The 25,130-nt window shown below is 42.3% G+C and overlaps 1 protein-coding gene across 4 annotated transcripts in view; it reads left to right on the top strand.

Annotated features, from left to right (window-relative positions):
- The window catches only part of PLXNA1 (plexin A1), a 246,264-nt gene that overhangs the window by 205,740 nt on the left and 15,394 nt on the right, over positions 1-25,130 (top strand). For 3 of the 4 annotated variants that reach the window (XM_069966727.1, XM_069966728.1, XM_069966729.1), the window contains exons 18-24: positions 918-1,157; positions 1,264-1,407; positions 1,502-1,736; positions 3,297-3,439; positions 9,384-9,640; positions 12,502-12,568; positions 23,308-23,454. In XM_069966727.1, coding sequence (XP_069822828.1) covers positions 918-1,157; positions 1,264-1,407; positions 1,502-1,736; positions 3,297-3,439; positions 9,384-9,640; positions 12,502-12,568; positions 23,308-23,454 — 1,233 coding nt within the window. Of the gene's footprint in view, positions 1-917; positions 1,158-1,263; positions 1,408-1,501; positions 1,737-3,296; positions 3,440-9,383; positions 9,641-12,501; positions 12,569-23,307; positions 23,455-23,914; positions 23,969-25,130 lie in introns of all 4 variants that reach the window. The other variant, XM_069966730.1, reaches the window with a different exon arrangement.

Raw genomic sequence — 25,130 nt, 5'->3', positions numbered from 1 at the left:
TTGTCCCATCTGGGGCCTTCGGGTAGCTCTTGGGTTTGGTTCTGATTGCAGATATCCGGCTGATGTAGAAAAGGAAAAAGTATTCAAAAAGACTCTTCTCCAGAAGGAAGAAAACAGTGGGGAAGTTATTAAGGCTGATGCAAAATGCTTACAGAAAACAAATCACACTGCTGCTTTCATTAGCCAGAGGACTTCTGAAAATAAATGCTCAAATCTGATCGATTGCTGTGGGTGAATGCTTTACTTTCCACCTGCACTGTTCTTCCATAGTGCCAATCTCTGACCTGTAAAAGAGGGTATCCCAGAGAAAGCACAGTTTAGGTGACAAGATGAAGCTTGTATGCAACGTTAACACATGCCCTGCTTCTCTATTCATAGTCTTTGGAACTGGTGGATATAACAAAGTTAAGCGTTTTATCACACTCCGTTCCATACACAATAAATAGAGCTGCATGGCTTATGTGGACCTGCTTTTTTATTCAAAAGTTTCTGATATGGGGGTTTGGTCAGGTGGTTTAGGTGTTTGGTGAGAGTCCCAGTTATGCATTTATCATTTAACTTCTAAATAGGTGATGAATGTTAGTTGTAGAATGATCCTTTAACAATTCTTAATATATGGCTAAGGGATATCAGCCAAACCAGAGACACCAATCTGTACAAAGTGTTCATTCTTTATCAGTACAGGGTTTGGATTTTATGTCAACATTGCACATCCCTTTACTTCTATTGTACTTTGGAGAAAAAGATGGTGTGACCCTCAGACTGGCTTCCTTTTTGTTGTAGTGCCCAAAAGTTCATAACCTCTGGTAATCCAACAGCATGGGTTCCTTGGATTTGTTGTAGATGGTAATTTTTGTACAGTTGTCCAGATAAAACTTTTTACTTGGTTCTGATGCCCCTTTGACTTCTCCTTCTAGAACTGCACAATCTACAACGACACCACTATGGTGTGCCTGGCACCTTCCATTGAAAATCCATTGAGATCCCCTCCTGAGAACGGAGATCGCCCTGATGAGATTGGTTTCATCATGGACAATGTCCAGTCCCTACTTATTGTTAACACCACAATCTTCACCTACTACCCAGATCCAGTTTTTGAGCCACTGAGTCCTTCAGGAAACTTGGAGCTGAAGCCAAGCTCTCCACTCATCATCAAGGTTAGTGAGCTCTGGGTGATGCATGATATCATTAATCTATCTTAGGTCATCCCAGGCATATGTCCTAAGCTATAAAACAAATTCTCTCCTCTTAATATCTTAATAGGGTCGGAATATTCTTCCAGCTGTTCCCGGAAATTTCAGGTTGAACTACACAGTATTAATTGGTGACACTCCCTGTGCATTAACAGTCTCTGAAACGCAGCTTCTGTGTGAGTCTCCTAACCTCACTGGTCAACACAAAGTGACGGTATGTCTGGATGCACCTGCACCTTCAGGTATCTTATTATCATTATGAAATGTCCCTTTCAAGAGGTAATATGATTTCTCTTCACTTTTCTCAGATCAAAGTTGGAGGATTTGAATTTTCCCCTGGCACATTGCAGATCTATTCAGATAGTCTCTTGACCTTACCAGCAATCATTGGCATTGGTGGAGGTGGTGGACTTCTCTTACTCATCATCATCATTGTCCTCATTGCCTACAAGCGCAAGTCAAGAGATGCAGATCGCACACTGAAGCGTCTCCAACTGCAGATGGACAATCTGGAGTCAAGAGTTGCCTTGGAATGCAAGGAAGGTAAGTATGAGAATGTATAGATAGTCCTGGGATGACAAATGTTTCTTATTGCCTTATGAATGTGTCCATCAGACATCTAAGCGTTTTCATATCCTGTAATGATGTTCCTAGCTATGGCTTTGATATTTCTGGCTTGGGCGGATGTTACATTTTTATATAAGCAGACAGAGCCTTATAAGAATTCAGTGCTGTCCCTTTAGTCGTGTGGATTCTGTAGAGCCCATTAATCTCACCATGAAGTCGTTCATGCACCATGTTCTCCTGGCCTATGTTTGATATCTGGGCTCATTCTTGATAATGGAGGCCTCATTTTGATGTTCACCTCCTCAGATTGTTAGACGGTAACATCCAGCATCAAAGACCGTCCCTCAGGGAGTCTGCAGATTGGGGGAGGGGGCTACAGTATACTAATGGTGGGAGTTAAATCATCCGTTCCATTTATATCTTGCCATCTTCTGAGGTGGACCATATAAAAGAGAACCATTGGCAAGATGAGCAAGGGAAGAGGGCGAGACACCCAGGTGTCTCATTATGTGGAGGAAACTGGGACAAGAAGTAGGCAAAAACTCTTGCAGAAGGCAATTTAATTGCCCATTATTTGTGTGAGCAGAATGTGGTGTCACAACCCAGCCGACTGCAGCAGGTCTAGAATTAGGGGGCAAGAGGTTGGCAGTAGAAAGAGGATGAAGAAACAAGTTCTATATGTGTGCGCCTATATGTACTCTGAAATATATATCTAAAACAGGAGATAGAGGGAGCGACAAGGCTGTGCCTAGGATGATCCTCAGTAATATCCTACAGCTGCCAGATAAAAGATCGGCCTTTTAATTAAGCGGCATGGTATCTCTACCCATACTATGCCTTTGAGTTGCTCCGCGGACAGATTAGAGATCTCCGCTCGCCCGCTACCCCCCCCCCCCCCCGTGCTGCTCCCTCCACCCTTCTAAGCATCTGACAGCTCCGAAAGTTCTTCTCTCAACGCGGCTACATAAATTTAATTGAATTCCTCTCACAGATCTGTGTCTCATGAACCTGATGCAGTCACCATCTTACGTGCACGTCTCCAGAAGGCGGCGGCAGGGCCGGTAATGGAGATTACTGGTTATTTGCCTTGTATGATCACTAGACGTTGTGTCTAACACCCCGGTAGGAAACATTCTTTGTTCTCCAGGACGTGGTGACCTGTGAATGTGTATCTGCCGCGTTGTGCGGAGGAACACAATGTATCGAGGTAACAAGGATGTTATAGAGAATCAGGACTATGCCAGATAATGACATATTGCCTACCTGGAGTTCAGGGGGTTTATAAAAGACTAAATTACCCCATTTTTCTGACCCCTCTGGGCTGTATACTTAAAGGCTTTAGCATTTGCTTGGCAAGCCTGGCGTTCATTACTATTCACCATGGGCTAGTGGCATCTCTGTGGTTTCTACCAAGCTCCTTTCATGAACATGTTTTCTTCAGGCTGCAAGATATTTTCCTTAAGAAATACACGTCTTAATATTTTCAGACTTTCTTCACTGAAAATGATTCTAATATATCTATTCATGTCTTTATAGCCTTTGCTGAGCTGCAGACGGACATTCATGAGCTGACCAATGACCTGGATGGGGCCGGCATCCCTTTCCTGGACTATCGCACTTATGCTATGCGAGTTCTGTTCCCTGGCATTGAAGACCACCCTGTACTAAAAGAGATGGAGGTAGGGATCTATGCCGTTTTTCAATCCTTTGTGTGGTGAGCGCCAGGCCTCAAATAAATGCTCATAACACATTTTTACTTGGCTTTGTTACAGGAAGCTGCTTTGTTCACATCTCTAAATTGGGAATTGGGATGAAATTTCCCGCTCATTATACTGCTATTGTTAAGTGGGGGAAAATAAAGCGAGACAACTGTACAGAATTTTCTGAATTGCATACTGGAAAGAGTTAACCTGTTATTTTTTACAAGCCAATTGTCCTCCATTGAAATGGCTTTGAAATACGTCAGCGTCAGATCTCATACCCTTTTGTTTGCTTTTTGTTGTTGTTGTTGACCGCTTGAATGTAGACACCCATATAATAGTGGCTTTTTTATATTTGTAGAATTATAAATTCCAGCATCCCTTCCTTTTGCTTTTCATACATGTATATTTTCCTAATATACTGTACATTTGCTTCCAACTTAAAACCAGCAGAACTCCAACCATAAAAGACTACACAGTGAGGAAGCAGTTTTAACCACAACTTTTTATTAAAGAAATCAAGTGGAGCATTTCATTGCTGTGCCTGAAGCCTGTAAAGCAATTGTATGGGAGCAGATTGGGTTTGATTGTGTAGAATTTTGTGGAGCACTCTGATTGGCTGCTGGTTTCTCCAGTCTAGTGAATGACCCAGGCTGTGGCTGACTGATAATGGCCATTGGGGGCCCATTTCCCTAAGAAAAGTGTGTGCAGGATTAGAAAAAAAAAAGTGTGCACTCTGAAAATAATAGCGCCACACCTGTCCATAGGCCATGTGCAGTATTGCAGCTTAATTGAATTGACGTTAATAGAGCTAAGGTGCAATTCCTCACCAGCCAAATCTGTCTCCTAGTGTGCTTCTGCCTGGCTGGTCTAGTTTGATGCTGTTAAAATACTAGACAGTATTAGGCTTATTAGGTTAGTTGGGGAAAAGCTCAGAAGCAACGCAAGAAAATTTTACTTTACTGAAAGAGTAGTAGATGCTTGGAGCAATATTTTAGCAGATTTGGTTGGTAAATTTACAGTAATTCCATGGCAACCTGCCTGGGATAAACATATATCTATCCTAAGGTGAGAAATAATATAGGGACATACTAGATGGACCAGGTAGTCTTTTTATGCCAACGATATTCTGTTTCTCTTCGACTGCTACAAAAACCACAGGCAATTTTTTTACCCGCTTTTTGAATTTTTTTCCAGGCCTTTTCTCATTTTTGTGTAAATTAGCACAGGCAATTTTATTTGTAGCATTATCCTGTTTTTTTTTCCATTACAAATCATGTGATTCTTTCCTTGTATGATTCCAGGATTTATATTGAATAATTGGAGAAAAAAAAAACTCCAGAAAGACGCCAGTATGCAAATAGACATGGCATTTTCCCCCCATAGAAGCATGTGAGAGGAAAACACCACTATTTATTATAAAAAAAAAATGCCAGATGCGTGGCGTGATGTATATTGCCCTAAAATAATGGCAAACCCAAAAACTTCATGTGGGTATCACGTTGCATATGTCCCCATTGATACTTGGCTAACATGGTTGCAGATTTTTTGGGCTATTTGTTTAAGTGTGAGTCTAGCTCTAATAAGCCTTGGTGATAGTTAAATTTTAGGCTATCTGCATGCTGTCACTGAACCTTAAAGTTAATTAGAAATTTGCTGAGCTTTTCATTGTACAATAGTTAAGCAGGGGGTGGATGGTTTTACTTTCAAAATAGCAGAATCTTCGGATTATATAGGTGATATTTACCTGCATTCTGTGTTATTAATTCAGCACCACACACCTTCCATTGCTGTCATTTGATATGTTTGTGTGTTATTTAAGCCTTTCCAGACAAGGAGTCGCCTCTTTCTGTAATACAAATCTTTATCTGCTTTTTGTGTTTTCTGCCACTGGGCAAATTGTTGCTAAGTATAGCCCCTGCGCCCATCATGTAGCTCTCCCGAAACTGCCTGCACCCCTCCAAGACTTCCTGCCAGTAAATTCTAGCAGAAGCCAATAGAAGTCTTCTAAGCCTAGCTCGGGAAATGTGCATTTACATGGAGATCATATCAAATATTGATGAAAATAAAAATCATGTTGTCATTGGCGCTCCTCCCCTGGTTCCTCTGTGTATCGTCCTGCAGAGTAGATGGGCTTTATACATTACTGGCGCTTGCTCTCCCGTCAATAGGATTTCCAATACAGACAGAGGCAATTAGGTGTCTTACATTTTGTGCGCTTGTTTCATAGCTCGATATGTTTAATGGCTTTCCAAATTTACTTTCTAAAGACGACTCGTAAAACAAACGGCAAATTTCCCTGGCCGTATAATCTGCAATCTGTTTTCTGTTGCTTTGCAAGGTGAAGTTAGTGAGGCGAGGGGGGGGGGGGGGGGGGGACAGGTAATGTTAAATTTTCTCCAGCATCTCCTTAGACCAGGGTAAGCAAACTTACAGAGGCAGAGATATACAGTGGTGCCTTGGTTTATAAGTAACTTGGATTGAGAGCATTTTGCAAGAAGAATTCACAGTTTTTCAAGACTGTAACTAGGTTTAAGAGCATTGCTTTGGCTTAAGAGCTCCCCGTACCGGGGGAGGTGGGCAAGGGCATGGTCTGCATAGTGTGGTCTACAGCACTGTACTGTGACCCTGGAAGTCTCCCTCACTTTCCAATTCATAGCAGATCCACTTCTGGCTGAGGCTTGTATCAGGGGACAGGACTATGGAGGTAATCTCTCCATAACTGTAAGCCCTCTTTCTGCGGACAGCGAGTGCTGCATTGATGTGCCCACATCTGCCCTGCTTATTCCTTCATGCTCCCTGCAGTCTCTGTCAGCCCTTGTGTTTCCCATGCTCTCCATTCCTGCTATAATGTGCCTGCACTCACACTCAGCTATACACACTGCTGCTATAATGTGCCTGCACTCACATTCAGCTATACACACAGCTGCTATAATGTGCCTGATGTGCCCCTGACAGTAATAATGCCTGAACAGAGCTTTCACCTAGAATTGTTTGAGGCAGAATGACTCGATAGTAATAATGTACCACCACAAATAATTGTACCAAACAGAGTGCCCCTAAAAGTACCTATGCCAGGCAGAATGTCCTCAACACTGCCCAGATTGCCAGGGTTTCCCTATAAAGATCCTTTATAGTAATAGTAGTACCAATATACCAATAATAATATTTTTCCCCTAGAGTGTCCCTTTTAGTGGCTTTAGTAGTAATTAGAGATGAGCGAACCAGGTTCGGGTTCGAGTCCATCCGAACGTTCGGTATTTGATTAGCTGGGGCTGCTGAACCTGGATAAAGCTCTAACGTTGTCTGGAAAACATGGATACAGCCAATGACTATATCCATGATTTCCACATAGCCTTAGGGCTTTATCCAACTTCAGCAGCCACCGCTAATCAAATGCCGAATGTTCGGGTTCGATGGACTCGAGCATGCTCCAGGTTCGCTCATCTCTAGTAGTAATTCTGCTCACCCCAAAAAATATATATATATATTTAAAATAAAATTGGCTCACAATAATAATGCTTCCCTAGTGTACCCCATTATTTACATCTCATAGTACTCTAATAGTAATCATGACCCCCCCCCCCCCCCAAAGATAATACTTCCTAGTGTACCCCATAGTGATAATCTCACCCACAGTGTCCTGAAAGTTTTACTACAGAGAAGGGGTGAAATACAATACCCACCTCATTCCCATTCCATGTTGCTCTTATTGTAGTGGTGCAGTCCTCAGGCCTCCTATTGCCAATGGCCTGAGCTGCCCATGTCCTGGTATCATTGTGCCCATCTTATGCCATATATTTGCTCCCTTGTGGGCTACAATGCCCTTTGGATTCTATGGAACCAATTTGTCAATCTGTTTTACACTAGACATGGATAAATTGTTCACAGCATGCGACTGCTTGGTATATAAACTGGACAGTGTGCAGTTGTGCTGGAATAAACCAATGGAATAAACCAATGGTGTATCTGGTGCTATAGTTCAGCTTCACGTAGCCATCTAATAGCTGCCTGCTTATTATGTACGGAGACACGTTTACATGCACCGTGCTTGATAATCAGAGTCACTTGCACAGATCAGTGGCTGCCATCTCCCTCAGCAGTTCCACAGAGTCTGATCCTATTCTCCTGCTGCGGACTTAGCACGTTCATCCTCAGAAGCCGCCGTTACACATTCTGCTGGAAGCCAAGACTTGTATCTCTCCTTTGCTTCCCCAAAGACTTCCAGGCAGCGTAAGGAACGGAGACCGTTGATTCCCGGTAATGAGTAGAGGGAGGACAACGCGCCAAGAGGACAGCGCACAATTTACTCTCCTTATAAATATCCTAAATCACTGAATTCTCTATCCTGAGTGTATATGTCAGGCTGGAACCATAAATGCAGCTTTATCTTATTAATGATGGGGTTCACATTTGCAATTTTTTGTTAAAGTAACTGTCCATGAATAGAAAGCATAGCTACATCCTTCTAGGAGCAGTGCTACACCTATCCTTGGGATGTGTGTGGAATTGCAGCCTTTAAAGCGAGTGCAGCTGAAAACAGTGACTCCAGCAGCAGAATAGTGAGTGTAACTGTTCATTAATATTCACAGTGAATAGTAAGTGTAGCTCTGCAGCATCATGCACATTGTAACTCAGGATAGATAATGTTATGTATACAGTGAGTCCAATAGTAAGTAGTAGTGAGTGCAGCTCTGGTGTATAATAGGGGATGTGACTCAGGATCAGTACAGGATACATAATGTAGGTACAAAGTAATTCCACTTCTAATGTAATTCCATTCTATATGTAAATTGGTGATTCTCACTTTATGCCAGGACACCTTGGTCACTTGAGGTTTAGCGCTGGTCCGAGTCTCCTTTAAAGCAATTGAATGACTTTTCTACCTCTCAGCAGTAATCAGAGGCCGGTGAGTGGATTGGGAGGTAAAGCGTCTGTTCTTCAGAACTCGGCAGGGATACCTGTTTGAAGTAATTGGCGCACACAAAAAAAATCCACTTGGAATCTTCCACCTATTAATGCCCAATGAATATGTTATGAATGCGCCAGTGATTAATATAGCAGCTGCTCGGGGCTTCTGTAGAGGGTTTTTTCCCCCCCTTTGGAAAGGTTGAGGACTCTTGAACTATATGAAACCTGAGTGATAATTTTCCCTAATGGTTGTATTAATCAGCAACGAAGAAATGGATAAGACACAAGAAGCGAGCCAAGGAAATGTCGCTACAAGATACAGATTACCCCCCACCACCCCGATGAAGTGCCCTATATCGTAATGAACTTACGCTCACCTGTGTGTACGGCTTATTACACAGATGGCAGCATTTATTGCTTTGTATGAAATTCATGCTATTGAAATGTCACATGTGTACAATAACTTATGTGCAATTTTTTTTCTCTCTTTAATTTTCAAGTACTGCAGATTCTTCTATGTTTACTGGTGAAAGTACCACTGGGTGGTTATATCTCCTGTCTCTTTTTGGCCAAGCTAGATAGACACTTAGCTGCCCACTTTTGTCCACTATGCTAGATTTATCTGGAGGGGCGTGCCTTGATGCAGCTTGAGAATTGTACGCCAGCTCCGAGCTGGTGTACATTTTAGCCATAATTTGCGCCTGCAACAGGCAAGCGAGATGCAGACCGATGATAATGCGTGACCTTTTTAATAGTCTGCGCTAGTTGCAGCCTTTAATACACCCCCCCTTAATATATCGACCATAACAGCTGTCCTAATTTGCAGAAATCCTATATATACAAATCCATAAACATATCCATGAATAACTAGGCTTATCCATTTTGGGGAAGTATTATGGGAAAGAAAAGCACTAAGTTAGCCTCTCCCTTAACTAAAGTGGCTTAATAAAGAGGAAAAAAGACTCACCACAAATATATGTGCATCACTGACTCTTGTGCTCCTTCATCACAGGTCCAAGCCAATGTGGAGAAGGCTCTGAACCTCTTTGGCCAGCTATTGAACAAGAAGCATTTCCTGCTGACTTTTATCCGTACCTTGGAAGCTCAACGCAGTTTCTCCATGAGAGACAGAGGAAATGTAGCTTCCCTCATCATGACGGCACTGCAGGGGGAGATGGAATATGCCACCGGTGTCCTTAAACAGCTTCTATCTGATCTGATTGAGAAGAACCTTGAGAGCAAGAACCACCCAAAACTGCTACTCCGAAGGTGAGAATAACACCTAAACCTCATGTTTACCTCTATACACCATATTACAGAAAACATATAAACTCCATAAATACATGGCATTACTCATCTTTGTATTTTTCTGCTGGTATGGTCACAGTGTTCCATATACTGCAATATTTATCCTGTATAGACTCTGAGTTACATAATGTATTATACCCCAGAGCTCCTGCTATTCTGCTGGAGGAGTCATATGTTTACATACATTACAGTCCATATCTTGTACTGATCTTGAGTTACAACTTTTATCATGCTCCAGAGCTGCATTCATTATTCTTTTGATGGAGTCACTTGGAAAATACATTGCTTATGTAGTATACTCCATATCTCTGGTAGAAGCACTGTGTACATGCATTAGGTTTCCGGTACTGATTGCAGGCTGTGTTATACCCCAGAGCTGCATTCACAATTCTGCTGGTTGGTATTGGAAACAGTCAGCAAGCTTGTCAAAAACACCTAACTGCTTAGTTAAGCTCCTATAATGTAGTTCTCCCTACATTATAGGAGCTTAACTAAGCGGTTAGGTGTTTTTGACTCAGATTTTACAATACTTGGTGTAAAGAAAGCGAGTAATAAGAGCGAGCTATGTGCAGATACTGAAGTTTATATATCCTGGACTTCTCTAATGATTTCTGTGAATTGTGAGACTTTAGTAACAGTGTATCAGCTGAGCCGGCACTTAACTACCTTACAACTCGGTCGTGGAGAAGAGCCGAGAGGCTGCAGTCTTGAGATCCCATCCACTTGTCCGATCCCGTATCCTGAGCTCAATGCTCTGCACATGCGAAGATGATTAAAAAGGCTAAAAGAAATCAATTGGCGCACAGAGCCGACACTGAAAAGAAGAATTAAACACAATCAAATCGATTTCCGAATGCAAAAGCTGAGGTTCTGCTAAAAAATACATTATCTTCATTAATTCAATATCTTCCCATCCTCTGTCTATTGATCACAGGCCTGGTGACAGAAATTGCACTTCAAGACTCTGTGACCATCGGATTTGGCTGTAAATGAAGCTCTTAATGTTTATTTATTGCTTTTGCTCTACCTGTCCCTGATCCTCGGTGCAGCTCAAGCCAGAATTGCACAGGAACACTGCACCCCATACTCTATGATAATCATAGAATATGTACAAAAATATAACTTCTATAATACTGCCCCCTATGTGCAAGAATATAACTATTATAATATTGCCCCTATGTACAAGAATATAAATGCTACAATGCTGCCCCTATGTACAAGAATATAACTATTATCATATTGCCCCTATGTACAAGAGTATAAATGCTACAATACTGCCCCTATGTACAGAAATATAACTACTTTAATACTGCTCCCTATGTACAAGAATGTAACTGCTATAATACTGCCCCCTATGTACAAGAATATAACTACTATAATTGCCACAAAAAGAAAACAGGTAACCAGCACAGCGGTGTATAATATACCCTAGTACATGGAGGTGGATATATTGCCGTGTAGGAGGCTACAACCATATAAAGATGCCGTTCTCCCGGGGTGCTCGGAGCAGAGGCTAGCAAACAGTCAATGATGATGTAGGAGAAAATAGGTTCCGCACTCACCGGATCCGATGCAATCAGGCAAATCTTTATTGTGTGAACTTACACATAGCGGGGAGGGGATGGAACAGGGTGCTCAACGCGCCTCTTGCGGCGACCAAGAGGCGGTTTGAGCACCCTGTTCCATCCCCTCCCCGCTATGTGTAAGTTCACACAATAAAGATTTGCCTGATTGCATCAGATCCGGTGAGTGCGGAACCTGTTTTCTCCTACCTCATCAAGAACTACTATAATACTGCCCCCTATGTACAAGAATATAACTACTATAATACTGCCCCTATGTACAAGAATATAACTACTATAATACTTCCTCCTATGTAGAGGAATAAAAACACTACCATACTTCCCCCTTTGGATAACAGTATGATTCTGAACAGATAATTAGATAATATTGACATGGGACTGGAGTTTGTTTTCCTGGTTTGCCGGTATATTGGATATATGTCCTGGTAAAATGATTACTATCAATGAAATGAATGGCGCGCACAGTTTATCGGACTGAAATCACCCACAGATATGATCAAAGCTGCCTTGCTCCATTAGCAGACAGAGCATTGTTGTCATGTTTGACAGATGTCTACGATCTGATGTTTAACCCCTTCAGTGCTGCACGTCCCCCAGGACCGGAGGGATTAAGCTGTGTGATTTGCGTCTCCCTGAACCAGTCCCGTTTAATGGCGCATGAATGCATCTCATTACCACGTTTCCTGGCTGCTTAAAGTGATCTCCCCTTTGATGTCTGGTTTCTTCATTGCTGGTACAAAACTATAACTGCAGTTTTAGGCTCCCTGGGGCTGTCTCCGAAAGAGAGACGAAGAAGGAATTTAATTTATATTGAGATCAATGAGAAATGATGCTTGCTATCTCTGGGTGGTTTGTTGATCGCGGTTTGTCAGTGGTGGAAGTGTCGCTGTTAGGCAGGACACATAGTGGGTGCACTTTGTTTATAAGGGATTTCAAAACAACCCATAGGACACCATAGTTATCGGTGTAAAACTATTTATGAGGGTACAAACACACACGGCATATACGCTGCGTATTTACTGCTGCGATACGCAGCAGATTAGATCTAAATAACTGAACACAGTATCAAATCTGCTGCGTGTGTTTGTACCCTTAAAGTACGTTTTCATAATGCATGAAACCTCTGCTACTTTAAATTTAAAGTGAAAGTAGCACCCGCAGAACAATACAGCCGAAACATGAATTGCTGCTCTGTCTATAATATTCAGTGGGTTTCTTTTTTCCCCCTCTTTCTGCCAGGACGGAGTCTGTTGCTGAGAAAATGCTGACAAACTGGTTCACGTTTCTTCTGTACAAGTTTTTGAAGGTAAACACCTTAAGTTTTTCTTAAATGGTAAATGATTGACTATTTGATCATTAAAGGAGCTCTAACTGGAAGTGCTGATGCCATATTTTACCATGATGCCATGTTGACTATCTTACTGTGTGCGTAATGGACAAAGGGCTGTCTTGACTTCTTCTTCAAATGTTCTTTCACATATAATGGATAGCATTTGAATCCCAACAGATCACACACTTATCTAAGACCCTTATGCTTTTTATTGGTGGTGTCTTGAGTACCCTTGCTTGAATGGAGCTACAGTAAAGTATGTACACCGTCACTCCATTATCGCTTTGAAAAAACATAACATGTCAAAAGTTGTGATCAGTTGGGGTCTTAAGGCAGGGAGTAGCAGGCGGCTGTTAGTTTTCTTCCAGGTTTGCTGCTCTATTCAGCATTGGGCTCCATAGAATTACTATAGAACCCAACTCCTGCAATGAGACAGAAGAGCAGCAAGCTAGAGTGTGAAGCGCCCAGCCATGTGATTCTCCCATCTCTATCTAGCAGTTGGTGAGGGGTCTGAACACTCAGACCAATAAAAATCTTTTGTCTGTGTGACTTGTCAAATGTTTTTGTTTTTTTTTCTTTTAAAAGCCGCAGCTCACATTCCAAACTGCTGGCACTGTTAGAAAGCTGTTAGGACAAGGAAACACACAGTTTCTTTCCTATATCTGTCTGTGATTCCACCATGTGGAAATTTGCTTTTGTTCTATAAGAGGAGTCAAAGAGGCCTTCTCAAGCTTCTGAAATGCTGAGGGCTGTAACACCTCCTGTGTCCGACAACCAACTCCCCCCCCCCCCCCCCCCCCCCCCCCAAATATTTAACCCTGCTTGGCCTTCCATGTGTAAATCAAGCAGGGAGGGAGGAGAGAAGAACCAATCCAGAATGCAGCCAGTCAGGAGCTTAGAAAAGCCTTTTTGATTCCTTGTACCAGAGAATAAAATAATTTCTTTACCTCCTGGAAGCACAGCTGGATATATGAGTGGTACCAGGTGTCCCCTTGTCCTAACAACTATCTGACAGTGTCAGCAGTTTAGAACACGAAATTGCAGCTGACAGATTCACCTTAAAGCAACACTCATGGGACTGCCAAATACAGCAGAGTGCAGGACAAATGGATGAACAAAGTTGTCATTGTGGTTAAACCCTATTAATGTAGGGAAATACTAAAAAACTGACACTACAGGCTCTTTTTAGTTTAGCCACAACATCCCCATTATTTGTGTGGAGTGGTCTGTTTTATAATGATGCACTCATTTTAAAAGGAGAAATGGCTTGTGTTATGGAACAAACCACTGCACACAAAAAATTAGGGGCTTTACCCGTAAAAAGTGTTAAGGCTTTATTACACCAAATTATTATCGGCCAATTATTGGCCGTTGGGGCCAATAATAGCTTGGTGTAATAGCTCCGACAATATCGGCTGATCCTTGTTTTTCAACATGTTGAAAAAAATCTTAAAAAATAACGACTGTTTGCTAGCCGTCGCTCGTGTAATAGAAGATAGCAGCGGTCTGCTGCTGCCATTCCTATGAGCTCCCCCAGCTCCCCATGGCCTCCACGCACTTACCCGCTCACTGTCGGAGCATTTGATAGTGCCGGCTGCGAGCAGAGAATGAGGAGCAAGCAAGCGCTGATCTGACAGGTCGAAACTCGCTTGCTTGCTTCAGCCTGTGAAATAGGGGCTTTAGAAATTGATTGCCAATAGTAAACTGTTACCACTACTTCCATCTGCCCAGAGTTTGTGCTTGACCACTGCCTGAATACTACATATTTCCAATCTTGTTGGGGGGGACAGGGTTGTCTCCTAGATATTTTGGAGGAATAGATAGGTGGATATTGCGAAGTATTGACTGCTGTACTGAGTCATCTGTTTCTTATACTATGGGACTTTCTTCATTGTCACTGTAAATGGGAGGAAAGTGAAATAATAACCAGTGGAATCCTCTGCCAGGAATGTTTCTAGTGTTTTATTCTGATTGATTCCACCAGGGGAATGCAGATGGCAATCCCCATCCAGCAAATACAACTACGCATTTCTAAATTGTTGTCATTTTTTTACACCATATGGGAAGAAATAAATATTGAGACATCAGAACAATCAAAATAAATTCAACTTAATGTAAAACGAATAAAGAATATTGTTGCCAAAACGCTTTGTAACTGACGGGATGTTTTTTAGTCATCTTATTTACAGTACTGTCTTATTACATATGAAGTACGTAAAGGGACTATCCACCCTTGGAGCCACTTTTTGGGAAATTGCTCAAACAGCTGCTCCATCAGTATTAAATGGCGGGGGCAACTTTTGGCAGCGACTGGGATTGCTGAGCACCGTAAGCTTCATTGTCAAGATCTCTGCATACTGTCAAGGATTGATACCATTGAGCCTCTTCACAACTGTCTGGTTGCCCATAGAAACTAGTCACAGCTCCACTTTTTTTTCTTAATCTTTAAGACCATTTTAATAGAGAAGGCAAAATGTTTTTATCCAGAGATCATCTTGGCCTAGTCCTGTTGACACAGCTAAAAGCCAAGCAAAGCCGTGTTATAAATGTCCCCTCTGTCCTCTGCCTTTGGCCAATAATTGTTAAAGGCGGTTTTCAAACAAGAAAGACACACACACACCAGGTGCTGTAAAAATAAAACTAAAAAAAGTCACCTTCCCCTGATCCCCCACTGTTTGGTCCATGCTGTTCTCTGCTTTTTCCCGATTCCTACAATATTTTACCTGATGGATTCTCCTTAAAGAGAGTTCCCTTTGACCCACGTCAATAGACCTCTCACTAGCCAGCCAACACCCTGCTCTGCACTAAAGAGGGGCAAAAACCACGAAACAGCTGTCTGCAGATGGGAGGTTTTTCCTTTTGGAGAAATTATTTGGCTTTGCATAACATTTCCAGTAAATGTTCTAGGACTCTCAGATTGAGTGAACCACTGACTTGAAGGGACACCACTTTGTATAAGAGGTGTAAGAGCTATTTTACATATCCTTTCTTCCTCCATTATTTCATTTATGCAGGAAATGCCTGTTCGTCCACTCACTGGCCACAATGCAGACCTGCTTCATTCATTGCTGGGCTGAATGGCCATTTTCTGCATGAATGAAATGTCACTGGAAGCAGGAAGAAGTGGAGAGCAGAAGGGATCGGGACAATTGTGGCTTCCTTTTTGTATTTTGTTGGGGTAATTAAAGTATATTCTGTGTACAGAAAAAAAAACTTTTGCTCTACTGATATATTTCAACACGTTAAGCATCCATGTGGGGCTTTTAAGTTCTAGATAGGATTATACACTTTCCTACTTAGGGTATGTGCACACTTCACTTCAAGCAGATTCTGCCGCGTGCCCCTGCTTGAAGTTTTGCTCTTCCCATAGGCTTCATTCTATGCTCTGGCAGATTCTGCCATCTGCCCAAAGAATTGACATGTCAATCGGCTGCAGCAGAATACGCTTGAAGTTCTTCGCTTGGAATCTGAAGTGTGCATATACTCTGACTGAGAATCAGCGGAGATCTTGATGGGTTGAAGATGAAGATATCCTTTTTATGTAGGATATTTTTTTGTGAAATGCAGAAGCAGAATTCCTTACATTCCTATTTTAGCACTGAGGAGGTTTCATGAGAATATGAGCTGTCATATAAAAGATGGCAAGAGTCCAAGTTTACAACCCCCCACCCTTTTCCCATCAATGTTGGTGAAATACCCTTTTAAGCATTTACAGTGATACAAAGGTAGAGTTCCCTTTTACATAGTACAGTGCACAGAGTGATTTCTTTAGATCCACTGCTTGAATCTAAGCCCTGACTTGTTTCCTTCCCAGGCCTGTTGCAATTTCTAGGCTATTGCTTCTTGTTTCGAAATCTGCTTTTCCCAGAAAGAAATTCAGGTTGATTATTAAGCCATGTATTTGAAGCCTCTCACCTCCCTAGTCAGGGCTGAAAGTGGCCATTTAATCTGCAGTAAGCTGGTAAAAGCTCTACATACTCCGGGGACCTGCTTAATACGTACACATACCTGCTCATTACCCGCTCTTAATGTAACACACTAATAGAGCTCTGCCATGCCCTCCAATTCTTCTACCGCAGACTCTGAATGGAACATCCTGCCAGCGGACAAATGCAGCTACTTTAGGAGCCCAGAGTTCACATCAGCTACAGGCTCTACAGTGTTTTCACTGTTGCTTCTCTGCCAAATTGCCACTATACCATACAACCATAATTTGCAGGTTTGTGACCCTGCATATCATGCCAGGCATGGGACTTACAAGCATTCCAGGATGCCTGGAAATATAGAGAAGCAATATATGAAACAAGAATCTGATTGATATCCTAGATGATCAGCAGATATGTTGCCCAGTTCTGACTGGATGTGAATGAAGCCCAGCCATTTTCCAGAGTAACTTCTGTCCATTAGTCACCCAGTACTAATAACATCCCTGTACAGTTGTTCTCCCCCATGGATCTTTCTTTTCTAAACTGTGATCCTGCTGTTGAATGGTGTACATCCTTTTCCACAATCCCCTTTTTTTTTTTTAATCCAAATTATTTTTATTGAAATATATGCATTTTTTCTTTAACAAACAAAAACTCCCCAGAGGGCATACCCTCCGACCCCTACCCTCCCTAACCCTCCCCCCACTCCTCAGTCCTGTCAGTTCCACAGTCCTTGTGAGCATACATAGAAGTCTGCAGTCCACGGTTCTCGACCTCCTTCCACCGTGTGAGCGGGTCTGCAATTGAAAAATGTTCACCAAGGGCAATTAAATGTAAAGCACGACCAAGTAACCTGACTGGGCCATGCCCTGCACACCTCTCACCAGCCAGCGGAGACAAGATACAGGCAGTGATAGCATAAATCGTCCTTCCTCCCTGCCCACTCCACCTCCCAGCCTATGTGTGAGAGCCAGTGGATCCTAGTTCAGGGATAGCCAACCATTTTCCCCAGAGTTTCTCAAATTTCTTGGATGCTTTTCGTTGTTCATACGCATATCTCTCCATGCCAATCAACCAGTTAACCTTCCCCACAAATTCCGATACCGAAGGAGGGGTCTCGTCCAACCAATGCTGCGCAATGAGTTTGCGCGCCATGAATAGAATACGGGCTACTGCAGTTTGTTCTACAACAGGTAGTGCTACGTCTTCCACATATCCTAACACATAATTCCACAATCCCCTTTGCTTGCATGTCCAGCGAAGACCAGCTGCCAAGACTAACAGGACAGATCAGGAGATTGTAGTTAAACTGAGGATGAGTACCCACCTTAGTGGATGCCCAAATGCTGGTTGTAACCAAGGGTGAGAGGTTATAAAAAAAAGCAGACACACCAGGGACTAGTTAAGCCCCTATTACACTTGAGGAGCAAACAAGCGCTATGAACGTAAATTTGCTCCTTGTTCCCCGCTTCCTGCCGGCGCTATTACATGCAGGTAAGTATAGGGGGGCCGTGGGGAGCTGCCCGGGTAATTGCTAGATTGCCCGGGCAGCCCATAGAGGATAGCGGCGGTCTGCTGCTGCTGTTGCTATCTAAGTTGTTTGTCTTTCAACATGTTGAAAGACAAATGATTGCAACGATCAGCCGATATCGCTCATGTCTGTTGATCGTTGCTTTCTGAATTTGGCCGATAATCGTGCTGTGTAGTAGAGCCTTAAGTCTATGGGGCTCTTTAACTAAGATCGTCTGGTTTTCAAGAACCCTACAGCTGAGAGTTTTAGTTTCTCAGGCTGGGTTCACACTATGTATATTTGAGGCTGTATTTGTGAGGCTGTATAGCAACCAAAACCAGGAGTGGATTGAAAACACAGAAAGGCTCTGTTCACATAATGTTGTAATTGAGTGGATGGCCGTCATTTAATGGCAAATATTTGCTGTTATTTTAAAACAACGGCTGTGGTATTGAAATAATGGCCGTTATTTACTGTTATATGGCGGCCATCCACTCAATTTCAACATTGTGTGAACAGAGCCTTTCTGTGTTTTCAATCCACTCCTGGTTTTGGTTGCTATGAGGACCTGACATGAGGACCAAATACTGCCTGAAATATACATAGTGTGAACCCAGCCCCCAACTGACAGATTAATTAATGTGTCTGATGCTCTTGTTAAATCTGGCAGTGACAAAGCTAAAACCCGACCATCTAGCTACACTAGAAGTGGCTGATTTTTAGAAAAGAAGCTTAGGAAAGGGAATGACTATTTGTTTAATAAATATGTCTGTTATGGTGGATTCTAAAAGGAAACACCCACTTTTCGGTTTTAAAACACAAAATGATAGGGATGTCAGGTTTTGGCATTTTTGTGTCGCACACCATTAGTAAAAAAGGTGGAACAGTAAACCAGCATGGAAAAATGAACACACAGCCAATTAGTTTTTAGACGGAAGCACATTAGTAAATCAGCTCCAACATCTCTCCCAGTACAGTTACAGAAGTGCCTGTTCACATAATGCATCAGTTGAGACCTATTTACCTATGTGGGACTACTGTACCTCTTTGATCTTTCTATAATAAAAAGTTCATACAGTGGCACAGTCACCCATAGGGCCCCATTGACAAAAAAAATAAATAAATAAGTATGCTCTTAATATAATAAAAAAATGAGTCTTCACCATTCTTAGAGATCCGTGCTTGTTGTCACTGAATGGGGATTATTCTTGTTTACATCTAGAGCAGGAATGGGGAACTTGTGGCTTTCCAGCTCTTGCAAAGCAACATCTTTTGTAATTTTTTAGAAATTGAGCGATCAGCAGATGAACCAGTATTTATTCAGGAGTAGCCTGGAGAAGTTTTTGGTCTAGTCTTCTTTACGCCTCTGGATGTAAACATGAATCTTCCCAATTATGGGTCAGTAAAGTCTATCAGAAATGTCTATGTTTATGACATTGACTTGTAAGGTCCTGGGGAGGGGGATTACTAAGACGGTTTAGCAAATACTGTGTGTTACTAAATATTTCTGTAATATTACAGAATATACCCAGGATCTACCGTGTTTCCCCAAAATAAGACTGTGTCTTATATTAATTTTTGCTCCCAAAGATGCACTATGTCTTATTTTCAGGGAATGTCTTATTTATTCACACTTATTGTTGAACAAAAAAACATTTATTATTAACTGTAAAGTAGTTGTCATCACAAACCAGCCTTATTTTAAGCTATCCTGTAAATCCTCCACTAAGTCTTATTTTCAGGGAAACAGGGTACTTACTCAGTACAGACCTTACTCTGTCTGCCTTAGCTGATATTGCTGCCATTGTCTAGGTACTTTAGACTCACGTTTTCAAATCCTGTAAATTCTTGGATTTTGCTGAATGTGTTTCTATGCTTCAACATTGACAAACAGTCATTCATGTAAAGGTCGCCTGGAGGTGACAAGGCAACTTCAGCCTAAATGTCACCGCCTGATGTGATCACTCCTGCCACATAATCGTTGGGCACCTTTTAGGTTTTGTACCAGTCCCCAGGAGCTCTAGACCCCAGATCCCATTACCCTCCGCCGGGAGGCTTTAGCTTGTATCGACCACCCAGCTCCCAATCTATTTCATCTTCATTAAAAGTAGCCGGCTTGCTTCTTCTTGTTCCTGTACTTATAGCCTGGCAGACCATCTGTTATTGTGTGCGTATAGAGCAGTGCATTCTAGGAAGTTGTGGAGATGAATTTCTACCTGGATTAAAAAAAAAAAAAAATACATTGGTCTGCTTATCAAGTTACCAACTAATAGGGCTACACTACAGGGTTATCCATCTTTCCCAGCCACCTGAAAGGCTAATGTGGGGTGTTACAGCCCCTGGTTATTGCTTCTGCATTATTGAGTTGCCATTCAGTTCTCTAAAAAAGTAGGATAATGACTCCATAGACCTTTATCCAGCTTTTCCAGGATTGAATCAGCCTGTTAACTTGAGAGAAGAGGCTGTATTGCTGTTTACCTGGACAGATTTGCTTTTAAGGAGTCTAAGGAAGCGTCTGAATAACTTTCTGGAATTGTCAGCAATATATGTAATGCACAAATTGTATATATTTATCTGTTACCTCTCAAGGCCTGAGCAGTTATTCATCAGAAGTGTAATGAGACATTCCCTGCAAAGCGAGCAAAGAGACAGGGAAAAAACGACTCCAAAGTATTGAGAAACGCGAGGTATTAGATGCCTGATGAGCTAGATCCCGTCAATAATGCTCTTCCCATATTTGTAGCTTTCTGCCAGTGAACGGCAGCTCCGGTTTTTATAGCGTGCATCTAAAACAAAGAGCCATATTTAAAAGGAACTTGCTGTTCAATGTGCTATGCCATAGCTGAACTAGTAGGTGCAGTTAAGCCTATACTAGGACCCCCAAAGTGCCAAAGAGGAGATTATGGGATGTATATTCCACCCTCTTAACCACTTAGACTGCGTTTTAGGAAGTAGGTGCTTAAGGCAAGTGCATGGACCTAGCTATAGCAGCTGTTGTTGGGCTCAGAAGTTGAGGGGGCCTAATGATATATAAGAATAATGTTCCCTTTTGGGGGGAATATGAAACTGGTGTGGTCTGATGTACTATGTAATGCTGTCATACAGATATTTCAGTTTACGGTCAGTAGGTGGTGGGCTCTATCTGATTTTACTAGTAAGACCCCTTGAAGTCTAGCTATGCCCCTGGGCAAGTGTTATGCGATTCCTCACAGCTACTGAATGATTTAGAGGGTGTATAGTGGAGGAACATATGCCCTGTGATGCCCTGTGATGCCCTTTTGGCTCTGTAGATATGTAGTACAGTATATCTGCTGTGCCCTAATTTATATGGTATATAATAGTATATCTGCTGTGCCCTAAGTTATACGGTCCCATAAAAATTGGCCTCTCTACTGCCCACCAGCACCCTGTACTGACAAGGAGCAATAACCCTGAGACGGCTATCTACAGATGGGCAGTCTCCCCCCAGTCATGTTCTGACATCCTAGTTGGAGAGAAACACTGAACTTGAAGGTAAAGCTACCTCTAAATGGCGACATGAGAGAGCTGCTTTTACGTATTTTTGTTCCCAGTATTCTCAGTGGAGCATGAATGGTCTATAAATGGCTTTATGACTCTTCAAGTTATAAGTCCTATGGTTGTAATATGGGGTTCGGGTCATTTGGAATGGCACACTGTAAGTCACAATAGAGACCTCCTTGCAGAGTGGCACTGACAGACCCAGATGTGAATACACTTATTAATTCTGTAGATGGTGTTTTTTATTGTTTGGGGACCCCTACGAGGGTCATTCTTTAACACAAAGGTGTCAGGTCTTGGGATAGTCTCCTACATCTGTACTTTGCCATTTAGGTAAATGGCACTAAATGTTCGGGTCATTGGTGAAGGGGCCACCTACTCATTACTCAACTCAGACCTACATTCTCTAGTGCAATTGTGAGGTTGCTTTTATGTATGTGTAATCCTCACATATGTTCGCATCCATATTATGGACACAAGTCATGAGAACCAAACTAAAAGCATCATAGTGATCAATGCTGCTATCTGTTCAGGTCAATAAACCTGCAGTTGAACAGGGACTTGCAGCCATAATATAGATGTGAACACACGTCTGTATTGCACACATGGAGGCAGCCTTAGAAACTATAGAAGCAAGGCTGGTTGGACCACCTACAGGATTAGCCATCTGGCTTCTGCTTTTCCCACATAGTGACCATGCTTAGCCAATGTCTTATTTTACTGGTGGTTGTTTGCCTATATTCAGCTGACTTCATAGAAGGCCACAGCTGACTGTCCCTTCAAAATGCATCCCAATTACCGGCCTCCCTTCCAAGCCATGCCTGAAATCTCTGCACAGGCTTCCATCCTCTCTCAGTTGTTAATCCGCCAGTCATCCGGCCAGGATCCCCCAAAACTTCTGACGCCTCTTATCTCCAGAACGATTAATTATTCTTAGCCTGGCCAGACGCAGGCTGCTTCCTCTCAGATCCCCGCGCCTTGCCTTCCCCAAGTTGAATTAATGAAGCTAAGTTTGCAAATGAACCATAATTCAAAGACAAGCGCGTTGTGGAAGGTCTGGGATGATGTATGCCCGCTCCTGCTCGTTAGCAGCTGTCTCTTTAATTACTGCAGATGCTAACGAGTTGCTAACAGCATATGGTGACAGGCAAGCACTTGCACTTTTGCACCAAAGCAGATCTGCATGTGAAAGCCGCGCCATAGCCAAGTCCATGGTGGGTAGGGGTATTCTTAATATGGGCTGCGTGTGGCATAGTCTCACCATCTTTTTAGCCCTCTAACATAAGGAACTGTAATTGATTCAACAATGTCTATTTTTAATCATTTGGCCGGTATTGGATCTATATATAAAACTGGTTATAATTATTGAATACTCACTAAGTGATAGGGTCTACCCGCACAATCATCATAGGTACAGTGAAAAATCCTTGCATTGAAAAACAGCCCTGTATAGCTAAAGTCTTGAACAGTAGTTCATCTATGAACCATAAGATGACTGCTTGTTATGTTACTCTTTATTCATGACATTCCTTGTTTTAACCCCTTAGGTTAAGTGGCATTTGTACAGACAACAGCTTTTTTATCCTTTGCTAACCTTCCCTTTACGTAGGATGTATAAATAATATTTAAGGTGGTGGGAGAATAGGATATTTTATGTCATATGTATACCCAATGATTTTTGACACATCTTGGTGGATCTGACCAATTTTGGTGGCTTCAGCTGGCTAATGGAAAGTGTCATCTTCTCTCTTTCTGTTCAGGAGTGTGCCGGGGAGCCGCTGTTCATGCTTTACTGCGCCATCAAGCAACAGATGGAGAAGGGGCCAATCGACGCCATCACAGGTGAAGCAAGATATTCTCTTAGTGAAGACAAGCTTATTCGCCAACAGATCGACTACAAGATGCTGGTAAGTCTTCCAAAAAATGGTGCCCTTACAAAGTCGGATTTTTGTAGAGGTTCCACAACTTGTCTTCGGATAATATTTGAGTGTGGACTAGGCAAAAATTGTTGAGTTTCAGTAAAGTGCTTGCTATAAGGCATGTGCGAAAGTCAGTGTGGACAGTCATGGTTGGCCCAAGCCTAACGCAAGCTTATGCTATGATGTGTGTCCTTCATACCTCAGTGTAGATTGGGTCAGCTACCTTTTTTGGCTGGGTCCCATCACATTCATTAACCTTGACCACAAGCATTGCTTGCTCAACGACTCATGGGCTCTGTGGTCAGTTTGAGCTGTTAATAGAGATTTCCCACCCACACAGAGAAGCCGTTCATTTTACATTGGTATTTTTTCTTTCTCTCTTTCTCTCTCGCCAACCTGTCTCTTCTGTGTGTCTCACTAATGTGGCTTGCCTGTTAATGGATTGAAGAATCCTTGTGCCGATGACGGGCTGAGCGATGAGTCATGTTGCCGCTCGCCTCAAGTAAGTTTACACGCAGCACCATGCTCCCCCTCCCTCCGCTTTGGTGGTGGTGGGAGGGGGGTCTATAACTGGGATCCTTCAATCCATTTCATGGCTTCATCTGTATCCAATTATATGTGCCCATACACATTAGGTTTGGTGTTGAATCAGTGGCATCTAATGTTTATGGGGATGAACAATCCTCATGATGTCTTATAAAATTTGAATCAGAATTTTCCTGTTCCATTCTATTGTTTTGCTCAAACATGTCTAGCGGCTGTTCAGCTATACCTGTGCCATCTGGCAGGCATATGTGCATGTTAAAGGGGTATTGCTACCATTGACACTTATTTCCCTACCCTCAGAAAAGGGATCAGCATCTGCTCACAAGGAATCTGACCACTGAGACTCCCAAAGCTCCATTCATTGCCTATGGGAAAGCTGAAGATAGCTAAGCACTGTGCTTGGTTGACTCTGGCACTCCCATTGTCGGTTTAATTTCTCGTTTTTATAGCATTCAGAGCTCTAAATCCTCTCCCTAAGCATATCATCTGATATATTTCTGCCTGCAGTCACCACCAGGAGGAGCTGTGACGCATACAGTGTACTGTTTTAGTAGTCAGTTCAGTGAGTATTCTGGGCAGAATGTCAGCTCTTAAAAACATGCTGGTAAAAGAGGATTTACATTATGCAATAAAAAGTTATAAAACTTCCTAAGGCTCGGTTCCCGTTTAACAAATGAAATGCAATACCGGACGGTATACTGATTACATGCACAAAAATGCAGTTGACCACATTTTTCTGGTGTTAGCCAGTCTTATATGTTGTGTTGTAATTCCTCACATTAATCATCTCTGCTTGCTCTAAATGAATGTTCATTTTTACAGTCAGAGGCTGAAAACCCATCCTGATCCTATTCTACTATGTGAGCTAAACACGTTTGTTACTGAATTCCAGGATGATGGCTGGAACATTGTATAGGCCCACATACATTATTTTTATACTGATGTTAGCTGAACCTGTTGCTGGATTTTTACTGTTCAGCCCTTTGTTCTGAGAGATAAGCCGCTACCAGAGCTCTCTGCGGCTTTCCACTCCCCATAGGGAACGCATGAATATTTGGCTATGCTGAACGCTCACGTGTAAGAGGAAGATGGGATAGTTAATATTCGTTCAGGTATTT

This window comes from Dendropsophus ebraccatus, chromosome 4 (genome assembly GCF_027789765.1).
Source record: "Dendropsophus ebraccatus isolate aDenEbr1 chromosome 4, aDenEbr1.pat, whole genome shotgun sequence".
NCBI classification, from domain to species: domain Eukaryota; kingdom Metazoa; phylum Chordata; class Amphibia; order Anura; family Hylidae; genus Dendropsophus; species Dendropsophus ebraccatus.
Note: the sequence above shows the minus strand (reverse complement) of the source record. Positions and strands in the feature narration are given on the sequence as shown.